The 18,629-nt window shown below is 41.2% G+C and overlaps 1 protein-coding gene across 2 annotated transcripts in view; it reads right to left on the bottom strand.

Annotated features, from left to right (window-relative positions):
* The window catches only part of ncapg2 (non-SMC condensin II complex, subunit G2), a 93,949-nt gene that overhangs the window by 43,898 nt on the left and 31,422 nt on the right, over window positions 1-18,629 (bottom strand). For both annotated transcript variants that reach the window (XM_048560354.1, XM_048560362.1), the window contains exons 9-13: window positions 11,424-11,510; window positions 10,546-10,638; window positions 5,452-5,577; window positions 4,844-5,023; window positions 4,160-4,312 (exon numbers count right to left, since the gene is read on the bottom strand). In XM_048560354.1, the coding sequence (XP_048416311.1) occupies window positions 4,160-4,312; window positions 4,844-5,023; window positions 5,452-5,577; window positions 10,546-10,638; window positions 11,424-11,510 (639 nt within the window). The remainder of the gene's footprint in view (window positions 1-4,159; window positions 4,313-4,843; window positions 5,024-5,451; window positions 5,578-10,545; window positions 10,639-11,423; window positions 11,511-18,629) is intronic.

The raw sequence follows: 18,629 nt of genomic DNA, 5'->3' as shown, positions 1-18,629 counted from the left end.
GGTGGAAGTGTCGGAGGATGATGCATTGGATCCAGAGGTTGGTGGGTTGGTACATGAGGAGGAGGGGGATTCTGTTTCAGTTGTTATTGCGGGGATGGGGTGTGAGGGATGAGTTGTGGGAAATGCAGGAGACACAGTCCTACTATCTTTGGGCCAGAGACAAATGTGTTAAATTGAATAAATTTATTTACAAAGGAATGAGGGCACAGGAAGTTGCAGTGAATTGGGAAAGGACACGGGTTATGGAGGCCATTGAAGATAAATGGCAGATGTTGAAGAAAATAGTTTATGACTCAACACAAAGCCATATGCCAGTGAGAAAGATGGATTTTCAGAAGGGAACAGACCATAGTTAACCAGGGAAGTTAAAGATAGCATCAAATTGAAGTATGAATCATACAATTCAACAAAGATTAGCAGCAAGCCAGAGGACTGGTTTTTGAAACTTGCCCAACAAAAGATAATGAAAAATACAATAAAGAGGGTGAAAATAAAGTTTGAGAGTAAACTTGCAAGCAATATCAAAGCAGACAGCAAAAACTTGTTTAAATATGTAGAAAGAGGCTCCAAAGTTAAGAGACTCTCAGAGAACAACATTAGGGAAATACTGACAGGGAACCAGGAAATGGCAGAGGAGTTGAATAAAAGCTTTGTATCAGTCTTCACAAGACCAATAGCTTTCCAAACTTACTAAGCAATCAAAGGCAAAAATAGGAGAAAAAAAACAAATGTAGTAACTATCGCTAAAGAAAAAGTGCTAGTAAAACTAATAGAGCAAAAAACCACAGGTTCCCTGGATCTGACGGGATATTAGGAATAGCTTTCAAGGTAGTGGATGCTCTGTCCATCAATCCTCCAAGAACCCAAAGGTTCTGGAACTGTCACAGAGAATTGAAAAACTGCCAATGAAACACTTTAAAAGGAAAGCAGATAAGAAAAGGTAACTATAGGCCTGTTCGCTCAATGACTGTTATTTTGAAAATGTTAAAAGCATTGTAAAGGATGCAATAGCAGAACATTTAGAAATATGTACAATGATCAAGCAGAGTCAGCATGGCTTTATGAAGGGAAGGTCATGAGTGACAAATTTATTAGAATTTGTTTGAAGTAATAACATAAATAGGTAAAGGAGCAGTGGATGTTATATATTTGAGATTTTCAGAAGATATTTGATAAGGTAACACATGAAAGGCTCCTTAAGATATCAGTTTATAAGTCTGGAGGCAGTATGCTAGCTTGGATAGAAGATTGGCTCAATCATAGAAGACAAAGTTGGGTAAAGGGGGCATTATCAGGTTGGTAACCTGTGGGATACCCGGTGGGATATTATTGACTTGGATGAGAAATGTGAATGTACTACAGCCACATCTGCAGATGACACAAAAATAAACGGGAAAGCAAGTAGTGGGGATGACATAAAGAGACTGTAGCGGGATAGAGGCAAGTTCAGATAGTGGGCAAGAACTTAGCAGATGGTATATAAGGTGGAGAAATGTTAACCATTACATGTTGTCAGGAAGAATAGTGGAGTTCAATGCTACTTAAATGGAGAAAGACTGCAGGAAGTTACAGAACTGAGGGATTTGGAAGTCCTCATCCAGTAATCACAAAAAGCTAACATACGAAAAAGCCAAAGAGGGGTTGCTGGACCTGAAACTTTCTGTTTTGCTTCAAAGATGCTGCCAGACCTGTTCAGATTTTCCAGTAATTTCTATTTGAGATTGCTTGAGGAACAGCCAAGCAGGTGGGGTCTGTAGTAATCAGAGTTTTAGAAGAATGACAAGCAAGCACTTTATTTGAAATGCAAGATTGTCAGAAGGTTTGACAGTGTTGATGTGGAGAGGTTGTTTTGCCTCGTAGGAGAAACTAGAATCATACAGCATTATCTCAAAGTAAGTGCCCAGCTAGAACAGAGATGAGGTCAAATTTCTTCTGAGAAGACAGTGAATCTATGGAAGATAAACAGAAATTGCTAAAGAAACTCAGGTCAGGCAGCATCTGTGGAGAGAGAAACAGAGCTTATATTTCTAGTCCAGCGACCCCTCTTCAGAAGTGATAGATGTAGGAAAAAGTGATTTATGTCAATGACAGGGAATCAGTGTGTGTTTGGGAAGAGGAGGAAAGAGGAGCACAGGAGGAGAGGGAGGGGAGAATCGGGGGCAAAGGGGTAGAGAGAGAGCGAGAAACAATGAGATTCGTGACAGTTCCTGTGGTTTGGGAGAAGGATGTTGTCCAACCTATGAATGTATAAACAGAGAACTTAATAGTGACTCCTGTAGGCTGCAGAATTCTCAAGTGAAAAATGAAACGCTATTCCTCTAGTTTGCACCAAGTCTCACTAGAGTACAGCAGCAGGCCCAGGACAGAAATGTTTGCCAAGGAACATGGTGACGTATTGCAGTGTCGGCAACTAGAAGCTCTGGGTCATTTTAAAGGACAGAACATAGATATTCTGCAAAGGAGGTATCCAAGCTGTGTTTTGGCTTCCCCATTTAGAAAAGACCAGAATGTGAATTGCAAGTACAGTAGACAAGATTAAGCGAAGCGCCGGTAAATCGCTACTTCACCTAAGTGTGTCTCGGACTTTGGATAATGAGTAAGGAGGTGGTCACGCCTTCTGCGATTGCATGGAAAGGTGCCTTGGAGAGTGTGGCAAAGGTATTGGGAGTGGAGAAAGGTGTTCTGGAGGGAACACTCCCAACAGAATTCTGATAAGAGACGGGAGGGGAATGTGTGTCTGGTAGTGGCATTGTCTGTAGATGATGGAAATGGCAACTTATGATCTTTTGGAAGCAGAGACTGGCAGGTGGAAGCTGAGGAAGAGGACCATATCGTTATCTGGGTACAGAAGAGAAGGAGTGAGGATAGAAGTGCCGTAAGTTGGTCAATAACAGCTAAAGACCCTGTAAACCATGGTTTCAAGGTATCCTCAGTTCAGGAACAAGTTGGAAACTTTTGATGACATCAAAAGGTGGCATCATTTGAACAGATGCGACAGACCAGAGAAACCGGGAGAATAGAAATGCGGGCTTTACAGGATAGAAAATTTAAAAACATTTAGTCCAGATGAGTTTGTAATAGATATCAGTGGCCTGCCAATTCCCAGAAATAGAACCAGACATGTTAAAGAGAAGAGAGTAGTCAAAGAGATGGGCGAGGTGAATGAGAGCAGAGTGGAAATTGGAAGCAAAATTGATAAATTCTTCCAGTTCCAAACGAGGACCAGAAGCAACGATGACATTGAGGCCGTGGAAAAAGAGTTGTGGGGAGTGACCTGCATAGGATTGGAACAGGGAATTTCCATGTATGGCACAATGTGGGTACAGCTCAGACAAGCATAGGCTGGTGGTGGGAGATCAGGATGATTCAGGCTCTCTTTCCAGCAAGAAGGGAGAACCCCAAGACTATCCTGATAGGTGATGGATGTGTCGTTGCCGTCACATCACAGTTCTGTTATATTTTAATAAATTTGTGAAATTCTTTATCACTGAGGGCATTGAGGTATGCTGTTAAATATATTCAAAGGTTGAGATGTACATATTTCTAATCAATAAGAGAATCAAATGTTATAGAGAAAAGGCAGGAAACGTGCTTTGAGGATTATTGGATCAGCCATGATCTCAGTGAATAGATAGAACACACTTCATGGACTGAATAGCCTACCGGTTCCTATGTCTTATGGTCTTTCTAAATGAATACTCATCTATTTTTGTTTACTGTGATGCCTAAACTAAAATGCTGAGCTCTGTAATGGCTGTGGTCACTAATTTGTACTAGCAATGGTTTGACATGAAGTTTATCTGACCTGCAGAGTGTTATAATTCAGTCCAATACTAAGAACATAATTGCCATTTAAGTTTTAATTCTTCAGTACAAATGACTCTGCTTTACAAATTTTCAGACTAAGTGGACAGTTATCACAAAATGGAATGCGCGAAAGAATTACTTAAGCATTACAAAAATCCTCCACTACAAAATTATAGACCATAACTTAGTCCATACTCAACAGTATTGACTAAACACAATTCTATTGAATCATAAACATTCCCTACTTTGGAATGAGCAATATACTACTTTTACAATGCTGTTTGGTAGCCCCAAAGATGAGTAATTGTTGCTATTTCACATTTGAAACATTTCACCTTCTGAGCAATCCTACCTTTGCAGCTCTAGCAGCTTTAATTTTCAGCAGCATATCAACAAAGGCTACTCTGACTTTTTCTGAATGGTCATGGAGACTGTTTTTCAGTCCAGGAAGAAGCTGCTCCAACAAAGGATGGCTCATTCTGTTATCCAAAGTAACTGGTAAACACTGTGGAACATAACAATGACACAGAATTTTTTCCATACAAAATATTGAGCAATTTGAGATACAATTACATTTGCCAATGTGCTGTTAAAATGGCTGGACTATGAACATTGTACAAATTGTTTAGAAGTTCCACATAAAGAAAAAAAATCCCGCAACAAGGTAAATTTAGCAATATGCCCCCATGTTATTGAATTTTGAATTTGAAATTCTGGAACTTCCAGGTTTAAATATTTAATTGGTGCTGCAGGAACCAGGCCCAGAGATTGGTTTGAGTGTCCTAATGCAGGCAAAAAAGCCAGAGTGTCAAAACTGATGCTCAAGAGGCCCATGTGAAATTAGTCCTCTTGAGGCATCAGATCAGATCAGGAGAGTCAATTTGGCCATAGGAGGTGGCTGTTCCTAGGGTGACAGGTGGCTAGCAGAGATGTTCGTTCCAGGCTGAAGAAGAGACTGCGAGAGGTGCAGTTACTTGGATCTTTAAAAGGTTGGAGCATAAGCAAAAGGAAACTGGAAGAAAATACCATCACATACCTTAAAGACAGAACAGCGAACATCAGCAGAGCTCGTATCAGCAGAGAGCTCACGGAGCACAGTGGTAAGAAGGTCAGTAAGAATAGCAGGGGGAATCATCTCCCAGTATTTTGCAGCAATCCTACACACACCAAGCACACCAGTAGAACGAACCAGAGGTTGAGGATCTTCCAAAAGATTCTACAAAAGGAAAAGAATGAAAACAATGCAAGTTATATTTTGTGTATGTACCAACTGTTTCCTGTGAAGAGATATGGCAATAAAAAAATTAACTGCCATGATTATGCTGTCAACAAGATTTTATTTTAATTCAGGCACATGTTTTCTCCATCTGAATTCCCACATATCACTTCAACAATTTACACCCATTTACAAATCAAACTATCCTCCATTATGAGTAGTGTAATGAATTATTTTATTTCTATTTCACTCAAGACCTGTGATAAAATGCGTGGGGCATTTGTACGGTCTCCGAAGAAAAGGATGATAATAGAATGAAGCTGCTACTGTAACTAATCATGATTGCAATTTGATGTTTAGTAAAGGAAAGCCTATATTGGCCAATAGGTTGCATCTAAATAAACCAATTTGTTCCAAAGTATACTTACAAAAATTTCATCAAATTGCCTTTGAATTTGAACATCTACTTCTTCATTGGCAAGTCCAGGGTCTCTTATTGGAAATGCTTCAATAAAAAGAATCGCAGCATTTGCTCTCACTTCTGAATTTCTGGCCTTCAAAAAGAAAGAAAAATGAGTGAAAGAAAGACATAAAATATTGCAACAACATGGAAAGGTCAGATTCTCTAAAGTATGAAGACCAGAAGCGCACTCAATTCCTGTCACTAGTCTAAACAAGATTATAAAATTAAAGCACAGCCAACTTTGTTTAAACCAGCACCATCAATAAACCAGCAAAAATATTTCTCAAATACCAGAAGTTTTCTGTATTATTGCAATCCCAGCAATATTCGAGTGGTCAGCGGACAATATGAGTGAGAAAGCTCTCTGGCAGTAAGTTTTATTTCTGGCAAAGTTGTATTAACATTAAAGTGGTTTAAAGAAAGTACATCAACGTTGTGTATACCTTCTGCATTGCATTTCTATTACTTAGTGTGTGTTTTTCCATCGATTACATGGACTTTTTGACAAATTAGAATATTTGATCAATTGCTATGCTCTTAATGCGGGTGTTGGTTTGCTATAGTCTCCTTCCAGGTGAAGCGACAATTTACTTCTTTGATCCTAGTCTATTATATTCGCTGCTTGGCAAATGTAGCATGCTCTATACTGGCATTGCAAAATGCAGACTGTGGCTGCTTTACACAACTCACTCACTTAGTTCACAAACACGGCCCACAACTTTCTGTTTCTTTGCAATTATGATACACAATCTTGCAAACATGCTCACGTTTCCATCCCAGGCCAGGTGCATTGTTCCATAAGCTGAAAGAAAAGCACCTCATCTTCCATACAGGTACAACAATCGTCTGGACTCAATTTTGAGATTAGAGATCAAAAAATTCAGACCTTGTCCTCTATCCCTGATTTTGATTTTATTTTGTTCCATTCAAAGTTCATGTCTAGTTTCTGTTTTGTTGTTTCTGATTAGAGTTGACCTGCATGCTGTTATTAACACCTATGAGGGAATTCCAGGATTTTGATCCAGCAAGTGAAGAAATGGTGATATATTTCCAAGTCAGGATTGAGATTTTCTCAAGGGTGGAACTTGCAGATCATGGTATTCTAATGTAACTGCTACTTCTATCCTTCTAGGCGGAAGCGATCAGGGGCTTGGAAGGCGCTGTCCGAGGACCTTTGGTGAATATTTGCAGTGCATCTTGTAGATAGTACGTACCGCCGTTACTGAGTACAGTGGTGGAGAGAATGGATGCTTGTGCATGTGGTGCCAGTCAAGTGGGCTACTTTGTCCTGGATAGTGTCAAGCTTCTTGAGTGTTGTTAGAGCTGCACTTATCCAGGCAAGTGGGGAGTATTCCATCACACTCTCGACTCGTGCCTTGTAGATGGTGGGACAAGCTTGGGGGAGTCAGGGCGGGAGTTAATCATCACACTATTCCTAGCCACTGACATGCTCTCATAGCCACTGTAATTATGCAGGGAGCCAGTTGAGTTTCTGGTCAATGGTATCCCCCAGGATGTTGACAGTGGGGGACTCAGTGATGTCAAAAGGGGCATTGGTTAGATTGTTGTCTCTTATTGGAGATGGTCATTGCCTGTCATTTGTGTGGTGTGAATGTTACTTGCCACTTGCCAGACCAAGCCTGGATAGTGTCCGGGTGTTGATGCATTTGAACATGAACAGCTTCACTACCTGAGAAGTCATGATGGTGCTGAACATTGTTTGCTGCTTCACATCCCCACTCTGACAGTATGATAAAGGGAAGGTCATTGATGAAGCAGTTGAAGATGGTTGGGCCGAGGACACTACCTTGAGGACCTCCTGCAGAGATGTCCTGGAGTTGAGCTGACAGACAACAACTGCAACCATCTTCCCATATGCCAGGTATGACTCCAACCAATGGATAGATGGCCCCCGATTCTCATTGATTTTAGTTTTGCTCGGATGCTTGATGTCACACTGGGTGTAATTCAATCTTGATGTCAAGTGCTATCACTCTCACCTCACCTCTCGAATTCAGCTCTTTTGTCAACACTGTAATGAGGTCAGGAGCTGAGTGAACCTGTCAAAATCTCAAAATGGGTGGAACTGAACTGGTTATTGCTAAACAGGTGCTGCTTGATAGCACTGTTGATGACACCTATCAATTTACTGATGATTGACAGTAGGTTGATGGAACAGTAATTGGCCAGGTTGGATGTGTGTGTCCAGGACAATTTTCCACACATTGTTGGATAGATGCCAGTATTGTAAATGTACTGGAAGAGCTTGGCTAAGGGAGTGCCAAGTTCTGGAGCACGTCTTCAGTACTATTGCCGGAATGTTGTCAGGGCCCGTAGCCTTTGTATATCAAGCGCCTCCAACTCTCTTTTCCACTCAAAAGAAGAGCCACATTGGATCTGAAACATTAACTCAGCTTCTCTGTCTCGAAATGCTTCCAGGAATGCTCTCCAGCATTTTTTAAAAATAATATATAAATATATCTACCTTTCTTCAGGATCTTGCTACTTGTTAGCAACATCCAGCAATTTGGCATTGTACCCCAATTTCCCAGTATTTTCGAAGTTACATTTTCTCCATCTTTTGGAAGCATTATGGTACTGTCTTGGTGTTAAATCTTAAGCTGTCATAATCAATTGCTCTCATTGATTTAAAGTGAAGAAGGGCAAGGAAACGCAAAGCACAGATTGCAATATGCTTTTGGACCAATTTCTTCATGGTAATCAATGGCTCTCATTGATTACCGTGAAGAAATTGGTCCAAAAGCATACTGCAACCTGTGCTTTGCGTTTCCTTGCCCTTCTTCACTTTAAATCTGAAGTCAGGTCAAGGATTCGCCAAATAAAGTAGCAGTGGTGTCAAGTATGGTTAGGAAAAAACCACATTGAACGATTCACATTAACAAAATTAGGAAGAAAAATCATCCTCCACTTTTAATTAAATTTTACAGCAAGTGAAACAAATGTTGCATATGCATGGAATTATGATAGCAGTTGAATGATAAACATTGGAAAAAATTAAAATGTGATCTGTTTTTAAAATATTGGAGAATTTTGTGTACCACATACATAAAATTGTTTTTCACAGCTCGAGAAGGTTTTCAGTGTTAACAATTAATTCAGCATGCCATTGAATATTTTCCAAGAAAATATTCAGTGAGAAACTGGTTAGTAAAGTTAGATCACATAGGGCCCAAGGGGAGCTAGCAATTGAATACAAAATTGACTTGATGGTAGGAGACAGAGGGTGGTGTTAGAGGTTTGTTTTTCAGACTGGAGGCCTCTAACCAGCGGTGTGTCGCAAGGATCAGTGCTGGGCCCACTCTTTTTTGTCATTAACACAAATGATTTGGCTGAGAATATAAGAAGCATGGTTAGTAAGATTGCAGATGACACCAAAGTTGGTGGTATAAATAACCAGCTTCACTGTCTGCCAAGAGTACAATGGGATCTTGATCAACTGGACCAATCGGCCAAGGAATGACAGATGGCGTCTAATTTAGATAAAAGGAGGTGTTGCATTTTGGTAAGGCAAACCAGGACTGGACTTATACCATTAATTAGAGGGCCCTGGAGAGTGTTGTCAGAGAGAACAAGAGGTTCAGGAACATAGTTCCTCAGAAATGGCATTACAAGCAGACAGGATAGTGAAGGCGGCATTTGGCACGCTTGCCTTTATTGGTCACATCACTGGGACACCATGTTGTGGCTACATTGGACACTGGTGAGGCCACTTTTGGAGTACCATGTGCAATGTTGGTTTCCCTGCTATAGGAAGGATATTATTAAATTGAAAAAGTGCAGAAAAGATTTACAAGGATGTTACTGGGCCTGAAGGGTTGGAGTTATAAAGGAGAGGCTGGGATATTTTCCCTTGCAAGGTAGGGCACTGAGAAGTGGCCTTTATAGAAGTTTATAAAATCATGACAGGCATAGATATGGTGAACAGCAAAGGTCTTTTCCCTAGGCTGGGGGAGTTCAGAAGTAGAGGGCATAGGTTTAAGATAAGAGGAGAAAGATTTAAAAGGGACACAAGGGACAACCTGGTCACAGAAAGGGTGGTGCATGTATAGAATGAACGGCCAGAGGAAATGAGTGGCAGGTACACTTACGACTTTTAAAATACAGTTGGACAGGTACATGAATAGGAAAGGTTTAGAGCCAAACGCAGGCAAACGGGACTAGTTCAGTTTAGGAAATCTGGTCGGCGTGGACAAGTTGGACCAAAGGGTCTGTTTCCGTGCAGTATGACTCTATGACTCCACAGTTGTAGGGTGTAAAGGCATGTTCTCATTAGTTCAGTGATTTCTACTTGATTACAAGCTTGAGAAACTTTAACACCACAGCGTATAGTGAAGTGTAGAATCACTACAAAAGTTCAATTTTTTTCAGTTTAGCTGCACACGACATCAGTTTTAGAAGTACAATAGTGGCAAACGGTGACATTTTGCTGCTATTACCACAGCTAGATCTGGACCATTTCCATTATGAGGCTGAAGAATTCTCATGAAAACAGAACTCATTAAGTACAATCAAGGGAATGGTATAATCTCAAATCTATTAATTGCATACTGTATATTTCCAATTGTATATTGTATGCAGTCCTTCAGGGAAGGAAAGTGTCATCCTTATCCGGTCTGACCTACATATGACTCCAGACTCACTGCAACGTGGGTGACTCTTAACTGCCCTTTGGGCAATTAGGGAGGGGCAATAAATGCTGGCATAGCTAGTGATGCACTCATTCCACGAATGAACAAAACTAAGTTAAAAATATTACTGGTCCCTGAAATGTCAGAATATACTTATCCACCACAACTTTGGAGGTGATGTCAGAATTGGGCTTGAATTGCTTAGTTTAGTTTACATAATAATGGACAACACTGTGAATATTTGCAGTTTACTTTGTTTAAATTCACTAACAATTTCATAAAGTCATTAAATATCGAAAACAGTCTTCATTTGTTACATTTTTCCTTAAAAATTTCCACAAAATTTCTTTATTCTTATACCTTCATTAATTTTAATGCCTCTAATTCATTCTAAAAAGCTACAGTAGTACCTTCAATCCTCTCCATAGAATAGGCTGGTACAAACGATGCAACATTTCATCAACCCCCTGTCGAAGCTTTTGTTGATGGAAGTAACTTAACAACTGCAAAAATAATTTCATAAATTGTTAAGAGCTACAATTTAGGCTTCTCAAAATCTTGATTCACGCTGACAGCAAAACACAAATCTACAATGAGGCCAATCCACAAAAACAAGAATGCTTCTGAATTCAATCTCTTGCCAACTGTCAAGAGAAACCATAGAGAGCAATACAAGGAAAAGTCACAGCTAGTAACACCAAGAATAAAATGCATCTAATGAGAAATAACATGAACTGCAGTACTTTTTACATTGTTAACAAGGGTTTGTAGGTCAAGTGTTGGCACCATGCAGGACAGCGAAACAGGATTCCATGAATAAAATGTTAAAACTACCCTTAATTCAACACTCACATCAAGGAATTTATGGCATGCAAAAAGCAAAACAAATGAGGAGCTATCCCCCACCCCCATTCACCTTCACTGGCTCTAATCCCACCTCTTTGACTTGTCTGTCTCCTCTCACCCTATCTTCTCCTTCATCCATCTTTTATCCACCTCCCCCTGACTCCCTATTTATTTCAGAATCCCCTTCCCCTTCCCCATTTCTGAAGAAGGGTCTCAACCCGAAACGTCAAGCTTTCCTGTTCCTCTGATGCTGCTTGGCCTGCTGTGTTCATCTAGCCTCACACAGTGTTATCTCAGGAACATTTGTCTCTCATGTACCAAAGTTTCAACAATGTTTCAACTACAATTTGTAACCATATCAGTAAATAAACCTGTTATAATGCGACAGACTATTATCAAAAAATCTTTTGCATAAACTGAACATTATTTAAATTGTACACACCTCCCGCACTTTCGAATGGACAGGGGAATTCCGTGAAAGGTGAACCCCATGGTGCATAAAATCCTGGATACAATTATATTCAATGGTCTAGAGAAAGAGGAAAAAATTTCAGGGTTATGCACACAATCACCTAATTTTCAATTTACTTTGAATTGCTAGAAAATGGAATAATAATACATGATTATTAACATTTTCCGTAAGGGTATTTCCCACATAGCTTTGATTCTAAAATTCAGTTTTAGATTAAAACAATTATTGATAATGTTAACCACATTTTAACATACAAACAAACAAATAATCTGCAACAATGAATGATTGAAATTATTCCAACATAATCTAAGTGTAAGTGAATGCAGTATGCTACAGTGCATAAACATTAGTTAACAGAAACGGTTATAACAGGTTTATTTGAAAATAAATATTAAAGCAACTTAAAAATAAAAATTGAAGCAGGAACATGGTCTGCTGAAATTAAGAGATGTTCTACACACTATTTAAAACTCAGGATTTTTTGTATATGGTTCCACATCTTTGATATCAATAAATTAACCTTATCTTCTGTTCAAGTGTGTTTTTAATTGGGAGAACAGTAAAAGAAACTATTACAAGTAATGCTACTTACTATTCCTTCCCCTTCAAGGTTTTAGGGTCACATAGTTATAAAGATATACAGCATGGAAACAAACCTGTTGGTCCAACTCACCCATACCAACTATGTATCCAATATAAATCTAGTCTCATCGACCAGAATTTAGCCCACATCCCTCTAAATCCTTTCTATTCATATACCTATCCAGGTGCCTTTTAAAATGTTGTAATCTTACCAGCTTTCACCACTTCTGGCAGTTCATTCCATACACGCACCATCCTGTGCGTGAAAAGTTGCCGCTTAGGACCCTTTTAAATCGTTCCCCTCTCATCAGAGTTTGCACATTCTCCCCGTATCTGCGTGGGTTTCCTCCGGGTGTTCAGGTTTCTTCCCACAATCCAAAGATATGCAGGCTAGGCGTATTGGCCATGCTAAATTGCCTGTGGTGTTCGCGCGTGTGCGGGTTATAGGGGGATGGGTCTGGGTGGGATGCTCCAAGGGTTGGTGTGGACTTGTTGGGCTGAAGGGCCTGTTTCCACACTTAGGGATTCTATGATCTTAAACGTCTAGTTTTGGACTCTCCCTCCCCAGGGAAAAGACCTTGCCTATTTACCCTACCCCTGACACTCATGATCTCGTAAACCTATATAAGGTCACCCCTCAGCCCCCGACATTCCAGAGAAAATAGCCCCAGCCTAATCAGCCTCTCCCTATAGCTCAAACTCTCCAACCCTGGCAACATGCTCATTAAACTTTTCTGAACACTTTCTGGTTTCCCAGCATTCTTCTGAGAAGAGGGAGAGAATTGCACGCAATACTCCAAAAGTGACCTAACCAATGTTCTGTACAGCTGCAACATAACCACCCAACTCCTTTACTCAATGCACTGTCCAATAAAGGTAAGCATACTTGATTCCTGGGCCTCTCTATCTCCATCTCTAGTGACCTCCCACCCTCAGACTCCAACCTCATTATTCCCAAACCCTGCACCAACTCTTTCTATCTCCTTCCCAAAATCCACAAACCTGACTGCCCCAGCCGACCCACTGTCTCTGCCTGCTCCTGCCCCACTGAATTTATCGCCACTCGCCTTGACTTTGTTTCTCCCCCTGGTCGAGGAACTCCCCACCTACATTTGGGACACTGCCCACACCCTCCACCTCCTCCAGACTTCCAATTCCCTAGCCCCCAACACCTCTTCTTCACTAAGGACATCCAATCCCTGTACACTTGTATCCCCCATACAGATGGCTTAAAAGCCCTCCGCTTCTTCCTCTACCTCAGGTGCAACCACTCCCCCTCCACTGAGACCCTCATCTTAACTGAACTCATCCTTGCTCTTAACTTTTCCTTTAATTCCTTCCACTTCGTAAAGACTAAAGTGGTGGCCATGGGCACCTATGTGGGCCCAAACTATGTCTCCCTCTTTGTAGGAGACGTGGAACAGTCCCTTTTCCGCTGTTACACTGGCACTATCCCCCATCTCTTCCTCCGCTACATTGATGATTGTATCTGCGCTGCCTTGTGCTCCCACAAAAAGCTTGAACAGTTCATCAAATTTATTCACACCTTTCAGCCCAACCTCAAATTCACCTGGACCATCTCTGATACCTCCCTCTCCTTCCTGGATTTCTCAGTCTCCATCTCTGGTCACCACCTCAAAAATGAGATCTATTTCAAGCCCACTGACTCCCACAGCTACCTGGACTACATCTCCTCTCACCCACCATCCAACAAGAATGTGATCCCCTACTCCCAATTCCTCCGCCTTATCTGCTCCCAAGATGGGGTGTTCCACTCCTGCACATCCCAGATGTCCTTCTATTTCAAGGACCGTAACTTTCACCCTCCAGTGATCGAAAATGCCCTCAACTGAGTTTCTTGCATTTCCTGTGCTTTGCCCTCACATTCCCTTTCCCAACAAAAGTAAAGACAGAATCCCCCTTATTATCACATATCATCCCACCAACATCACATCTAATGTGTTATTCTTCATCACTTCCACCACCTACAATCCAACCCACAACCAGAGATTTTTCCCTCCCGCCCCTAACTGCCTTTTTTAGGGACCGCTCTCTCCATGACTGCCTCGTCTGCTCCACAAACTCTCTCACAACCCCCACCAGCCCCCTGCACCTTTCCCTGCAATCGCAGCAAGTGCTAGACCTGCCCCTACACCTCCCCACCCACCTCCATTCAGGGCACAAAACAAATGTTCCATATTAGACCTGTACATCTGTCAACTTGGTCTACTGTATCCGCTGCTCCCGATGGGGCCTCCTCTACATTGGTAAGACCAAGCGTAGACTCAGAGACCATTTCGTAAAGCCTCTGCACTCTGTACGAGACAAGCATGTTAACTTCTCCTCCCACTCCCACTCCCTGGGCGACATGTCCATCCTGGGCATCCTCCAGTGTCACAATCACATCCCCCACAAACTGGAGGAGCAGCACCTCATATTCTGCCTCAGGAGCCTACAACCTAATGGCCTAAACATGGAATTCACCAGTTTTAAAATTTCCCTACTGCTGGCCTCATACCATGACCAACTCTCCCTCTCATCCCTGCCTCCATGGCCTGATACAACCTGTCCGTCTTCTCTCCCACACTTTCGCCCCTCCCATTCCACTGACCAATCCCCACCATCCCCTACCTGCAATCACCTAACACCTTCCCAACTACCTCCCCCAACCCCACCCCTCCTCTCTCTATTTATTTCCGAGTTCCCTTCCCCTTCCCCCTTTCTGAAGAAGGGTCCCGACCTGAAACATCAACTTTCCTGCTCCTCTGATGCTGCCTGGCCTGCTCCTTACTGTATTACCTATTAGCATACTAAACACCTTCTTCACTATCCTATTTACCTGTGACTCCACTTCCAAGGAACTATGAGCCTGCACGCCAAGGTCTCTGTTCAGCAATACTCCCTAGAGCCTGACCATTAAGTGTACAAGTCCTGTCTTGATTTGCCTTTTCAAATTGTAGCACCTCACATTTATTTAAATTAAACTCCATCTGCCACTCCTTGGCCCTTTGGCCATTCTGATCAAGATCCCGTTGCACAGAGGTAACTTTCTTCGCTGTCCATATGCCTCCAATTTTAGTGTCATCAGCAAACTTACTAACCATTCCTCATGTGTTCGCATCTAAATCATTTACGTAAATGACTAAAGGCAGCGGACCCAGCATCAATCCTTGTGGCACACTGCTGGTCACACGCCTCCAGTTTGAAAAGCAACCCTCCACCACCCTGTCTTCTACCTTGAAGCCAGAAGACAGACCTGTATTCAAATAGCTATTTCTCCCTGCATTCTGTGAGATCTAACCATGCTAACCAGTCTATCATGAGGAACCTTGTCGAATACCTTATTGTAGTCAAACAAGATCACATACACCACTCTGCCCTCACTAATCCTTTTCGTTAGTTCTTCAAAAAAATTCAGACAAGTTAGTGAGACACAATTTCCCATGCACAAAGCCATGTTGACCATCCCTAGTCAGTCCTTGCCATTCCAAATCTATGTAAATCCTATCCCTCTGGAATCCCTCTAACAGCTTGCCTACCATCGATGATAGGCTCACTGGTATATAGTTCCTTACCACTTTTATAAATAGTGGCACCACATTTGCCAACCTCCAGTCTTCCAGATCTCACCTGTGGCTATCAATGATATAAAATATCTCAGCAAGGGACTCAGCAATCTATTCCCTCACTTTCCACCGAGTTCTTGGGTACACCTGATCAGTTCCCAGGGATTTATCCACCTTTATGCATTTTAAGACATTCAGCACCTTCTCCTCTATAATATGGACATTTTTCAAGATGTCACAATTTATTTCCCCACATTCTCTATCTTCCATACCCTTCTCCACAGTAAGCACTGATGCAAAATACTCATTCAGTATCGCAACATCTCCTGTAGTTCCACATCTTGGTGGCCTTGCTGATCTTTAAGAGGCCCTATTTTCTCCCTAGTTATCCTTTTGTCCTTAATGTGTTTGTAGAATCCCTTTGGATTCTCCTTAACCCTACTTGCCAAAGCTAATTCACATCCCTGTTTTGCCTTCCTGATTTCCCTCTTAAATATACTCCTACTGCCTTTATATTTCTCTAGGGATTCACTCCATCTCTGCTATCTATACCTGACATAAACTTCCTTATTTTTCCTGGGCAAAACCTCAATTTCTCTAGTCATCCAGCATTTACTACACCTACCAGCCTTGCCCTTCACCTAACAGGATCATACTGTCTCTGGACTCTAGATATTTCATTTTTGAAAGCTTCACATTTTCCAACCATCTCTTTACCTGCAAACATAGGCCCACAATCAACTTTTGAAAGCTCTTGCCCAATACTGTCAAAATTGGCCTTACTCCAGATCAGAACTTCAACTTTTAGATCTAGTCTATCCTTTTCCATCACTATTTTAAAATTAATAAAATTAGAATCACTAGCCACAAAATGCTCCCCCACTGACACCGCAGTCACCATCCCTGCCTTATTTTCCAAGAGTAGACCAAGTTTTGCACCTTCTCCAGTAGTACATTCACATAATGAATCAGAAAATTTTCTTATGCACACTTAAATTCGTCTCCATCCAAGCCCTTAACACTACGGCAGTCTCAGTCTATGTTTAGAAAATTAAAATACCCCTACCATAACCATCCCATTATTTTCACAGATAACTGTGGACCTCCTTACAAATTTGTTTCTCAATTTCCCGCTGACTACTGGTGGGTCTATACTACAATCCCAATAAGGTGATCACCTCTTTCTTATTTCTTAGTTCCAATCAAACAATTTCCCTGGACGTATTTGCACGAATAGCTTCCTTAAGTACAGCAGCATTGCTATCCTCAATCAAAAACACCACTCCCCCCATCTCTCTTGCTTCCCATCTCTATCCTTCTTATAGCATCTATCCCCTGGAACATTAGGCTGCAGTGGGTATTCTGCTTATCTGCATTGTGAAAGCTGAATACAATTGTGCAGAATAAGAGCACAAGTAAGATATCCAGCTCAAGCTAGCTCTGCGATATGAGAATATTATAGCTGATCTGCTTGTAGCCTCAACTCCACATTTCTGTCAACACTATTCAACACAATGATAAACTGCTTACAATCAATCGTATCTCTAAAAATGTAGAAGCAAAGTAGATCATTCTGGTTATTTGAGTCTATTTCACTATTCTGTTAGATCAAATTTTGCTCAACTTTGCTTACTCATCCATATCACAAAATCCTTGCCTAAAAAAAAATTACAAATCTGTTGATCCCAAACTTGAGAAATTCCAATTGATCCAAAGATTCCCTCTATTCTGTCTGCAACACTGCTCTCTGATTTCAGTCCCAAATGACCTAGCTCAGAGTTTGAATGGAGTCTCATTGATATGGAGTTTCTTCATGGAAGTAGTTTCTTTGCATCTATGCTGTGCTGTAATATCTTTATAATTCATCAGGGGCATTCTTAGCCATCAATTTACAGCACTTAAAGGCTACTCAATTTCCCAAAAAACCCAAACTATTCAAAACCAACAGATTTAATCTACAAAATACATCAAATCTTTGTTTAAATCTAGCCAAGAGTTTCAAAGAAACAGATGGGACACAAAGATACTTTGATGAAGATTCAGAAAAATGGATCAACACAGAAAATCTAAAATGTACTTTCTACTTTATATGCTGGCTGTTGATTTGGCCAATGTAATTCAAGCATTTTCGTTTCTAGGTGGTTGGACAGAGGAAGAGGTGTTCATTAGTAATCCCGAATAGGAAAGAACTGACTCTCCAAGGTAAACAGTTTTCATTTTCAGTCTTATTATCCGACAACTAGGGGAACGTGAAATGATGCTCTAATTTCTGAGCAATGTTCACATCATCAGCAAAAGGACATATTTGGGTTTGCAGGTAGCGAGGATTTGCATGGAAACAGAATATAGAAATATACAGTACAGCGCTGGTTCTTTGGCCCACCATGTCTGTGCCAATTATGATGCAATTCTAAACTAATTCCATCTGCCTGCACATGGTTCACATCCCTCTATTCCTGCTTGTTCATGCTTCTGTCTAAATGCCTCTTGAACTGTGCTGTCATATCTGCTTCTACCCTGCAAGCACCTACCATCGTTTGTGCAAAAAGCTTGCCTCAAACTTTAAACTCTGCCACCCTTCCTCATCTTAAACCTATACCTACTAATATTTGACATTTCCACCCTGGGGGAAAAAAATCCTCAGACTACCAACACATCTGAATTTTATAAACTCCCGTCAGGTCGCCTCTCAACCTCTGACAAAAACAAACCAAGTTTGTCCAATTTCTGCTTAGAGCTAATACATTCCAATCCAGAAAATATCCTGGTTAACCTACTTTGCAGCCTCTTCAAAACTTCCACATCCTCTCTGCAGAGTGGTGACCAGAACTGCACACAATACTCCAAATGTCATCTAACAGAAATTTATGTAGCAGCAACATGACACGCCCTGACTAAAAGCAGCAAGCATCCAGCCTCACATTTTATTCCTATACTCTCTCCACCTATCTTCTTTACTCTCCATCTTCGGTCCGCCTCCCCCCTCTCCCTATTTATTCCAGTTCCCTCTCCCCATCCCCCTCTCTGA

The sequence above is a fragment of the Stegostoma tigrinum genome, chromosome 2 (assembly GCF_030684315.1).
Source record: "Stegostoma tigrinum isolate sSteTig4 chromosome 2, sSteTig4.hap1, whole genome shotgun sequence".
NCBI classification, from domain to species: Eukaryota; Metazoa; Chordata; class Chondrichthyes; order Orectolobiformes; family Stegostomatidae; genus Stegostoma; species Stegostoma tigrinum.
The sequence above is the reverse complement of the archived record's forward strand: the minus strand, read 5'-3'. Positions and strand labels throughout refer to the sequence as shown.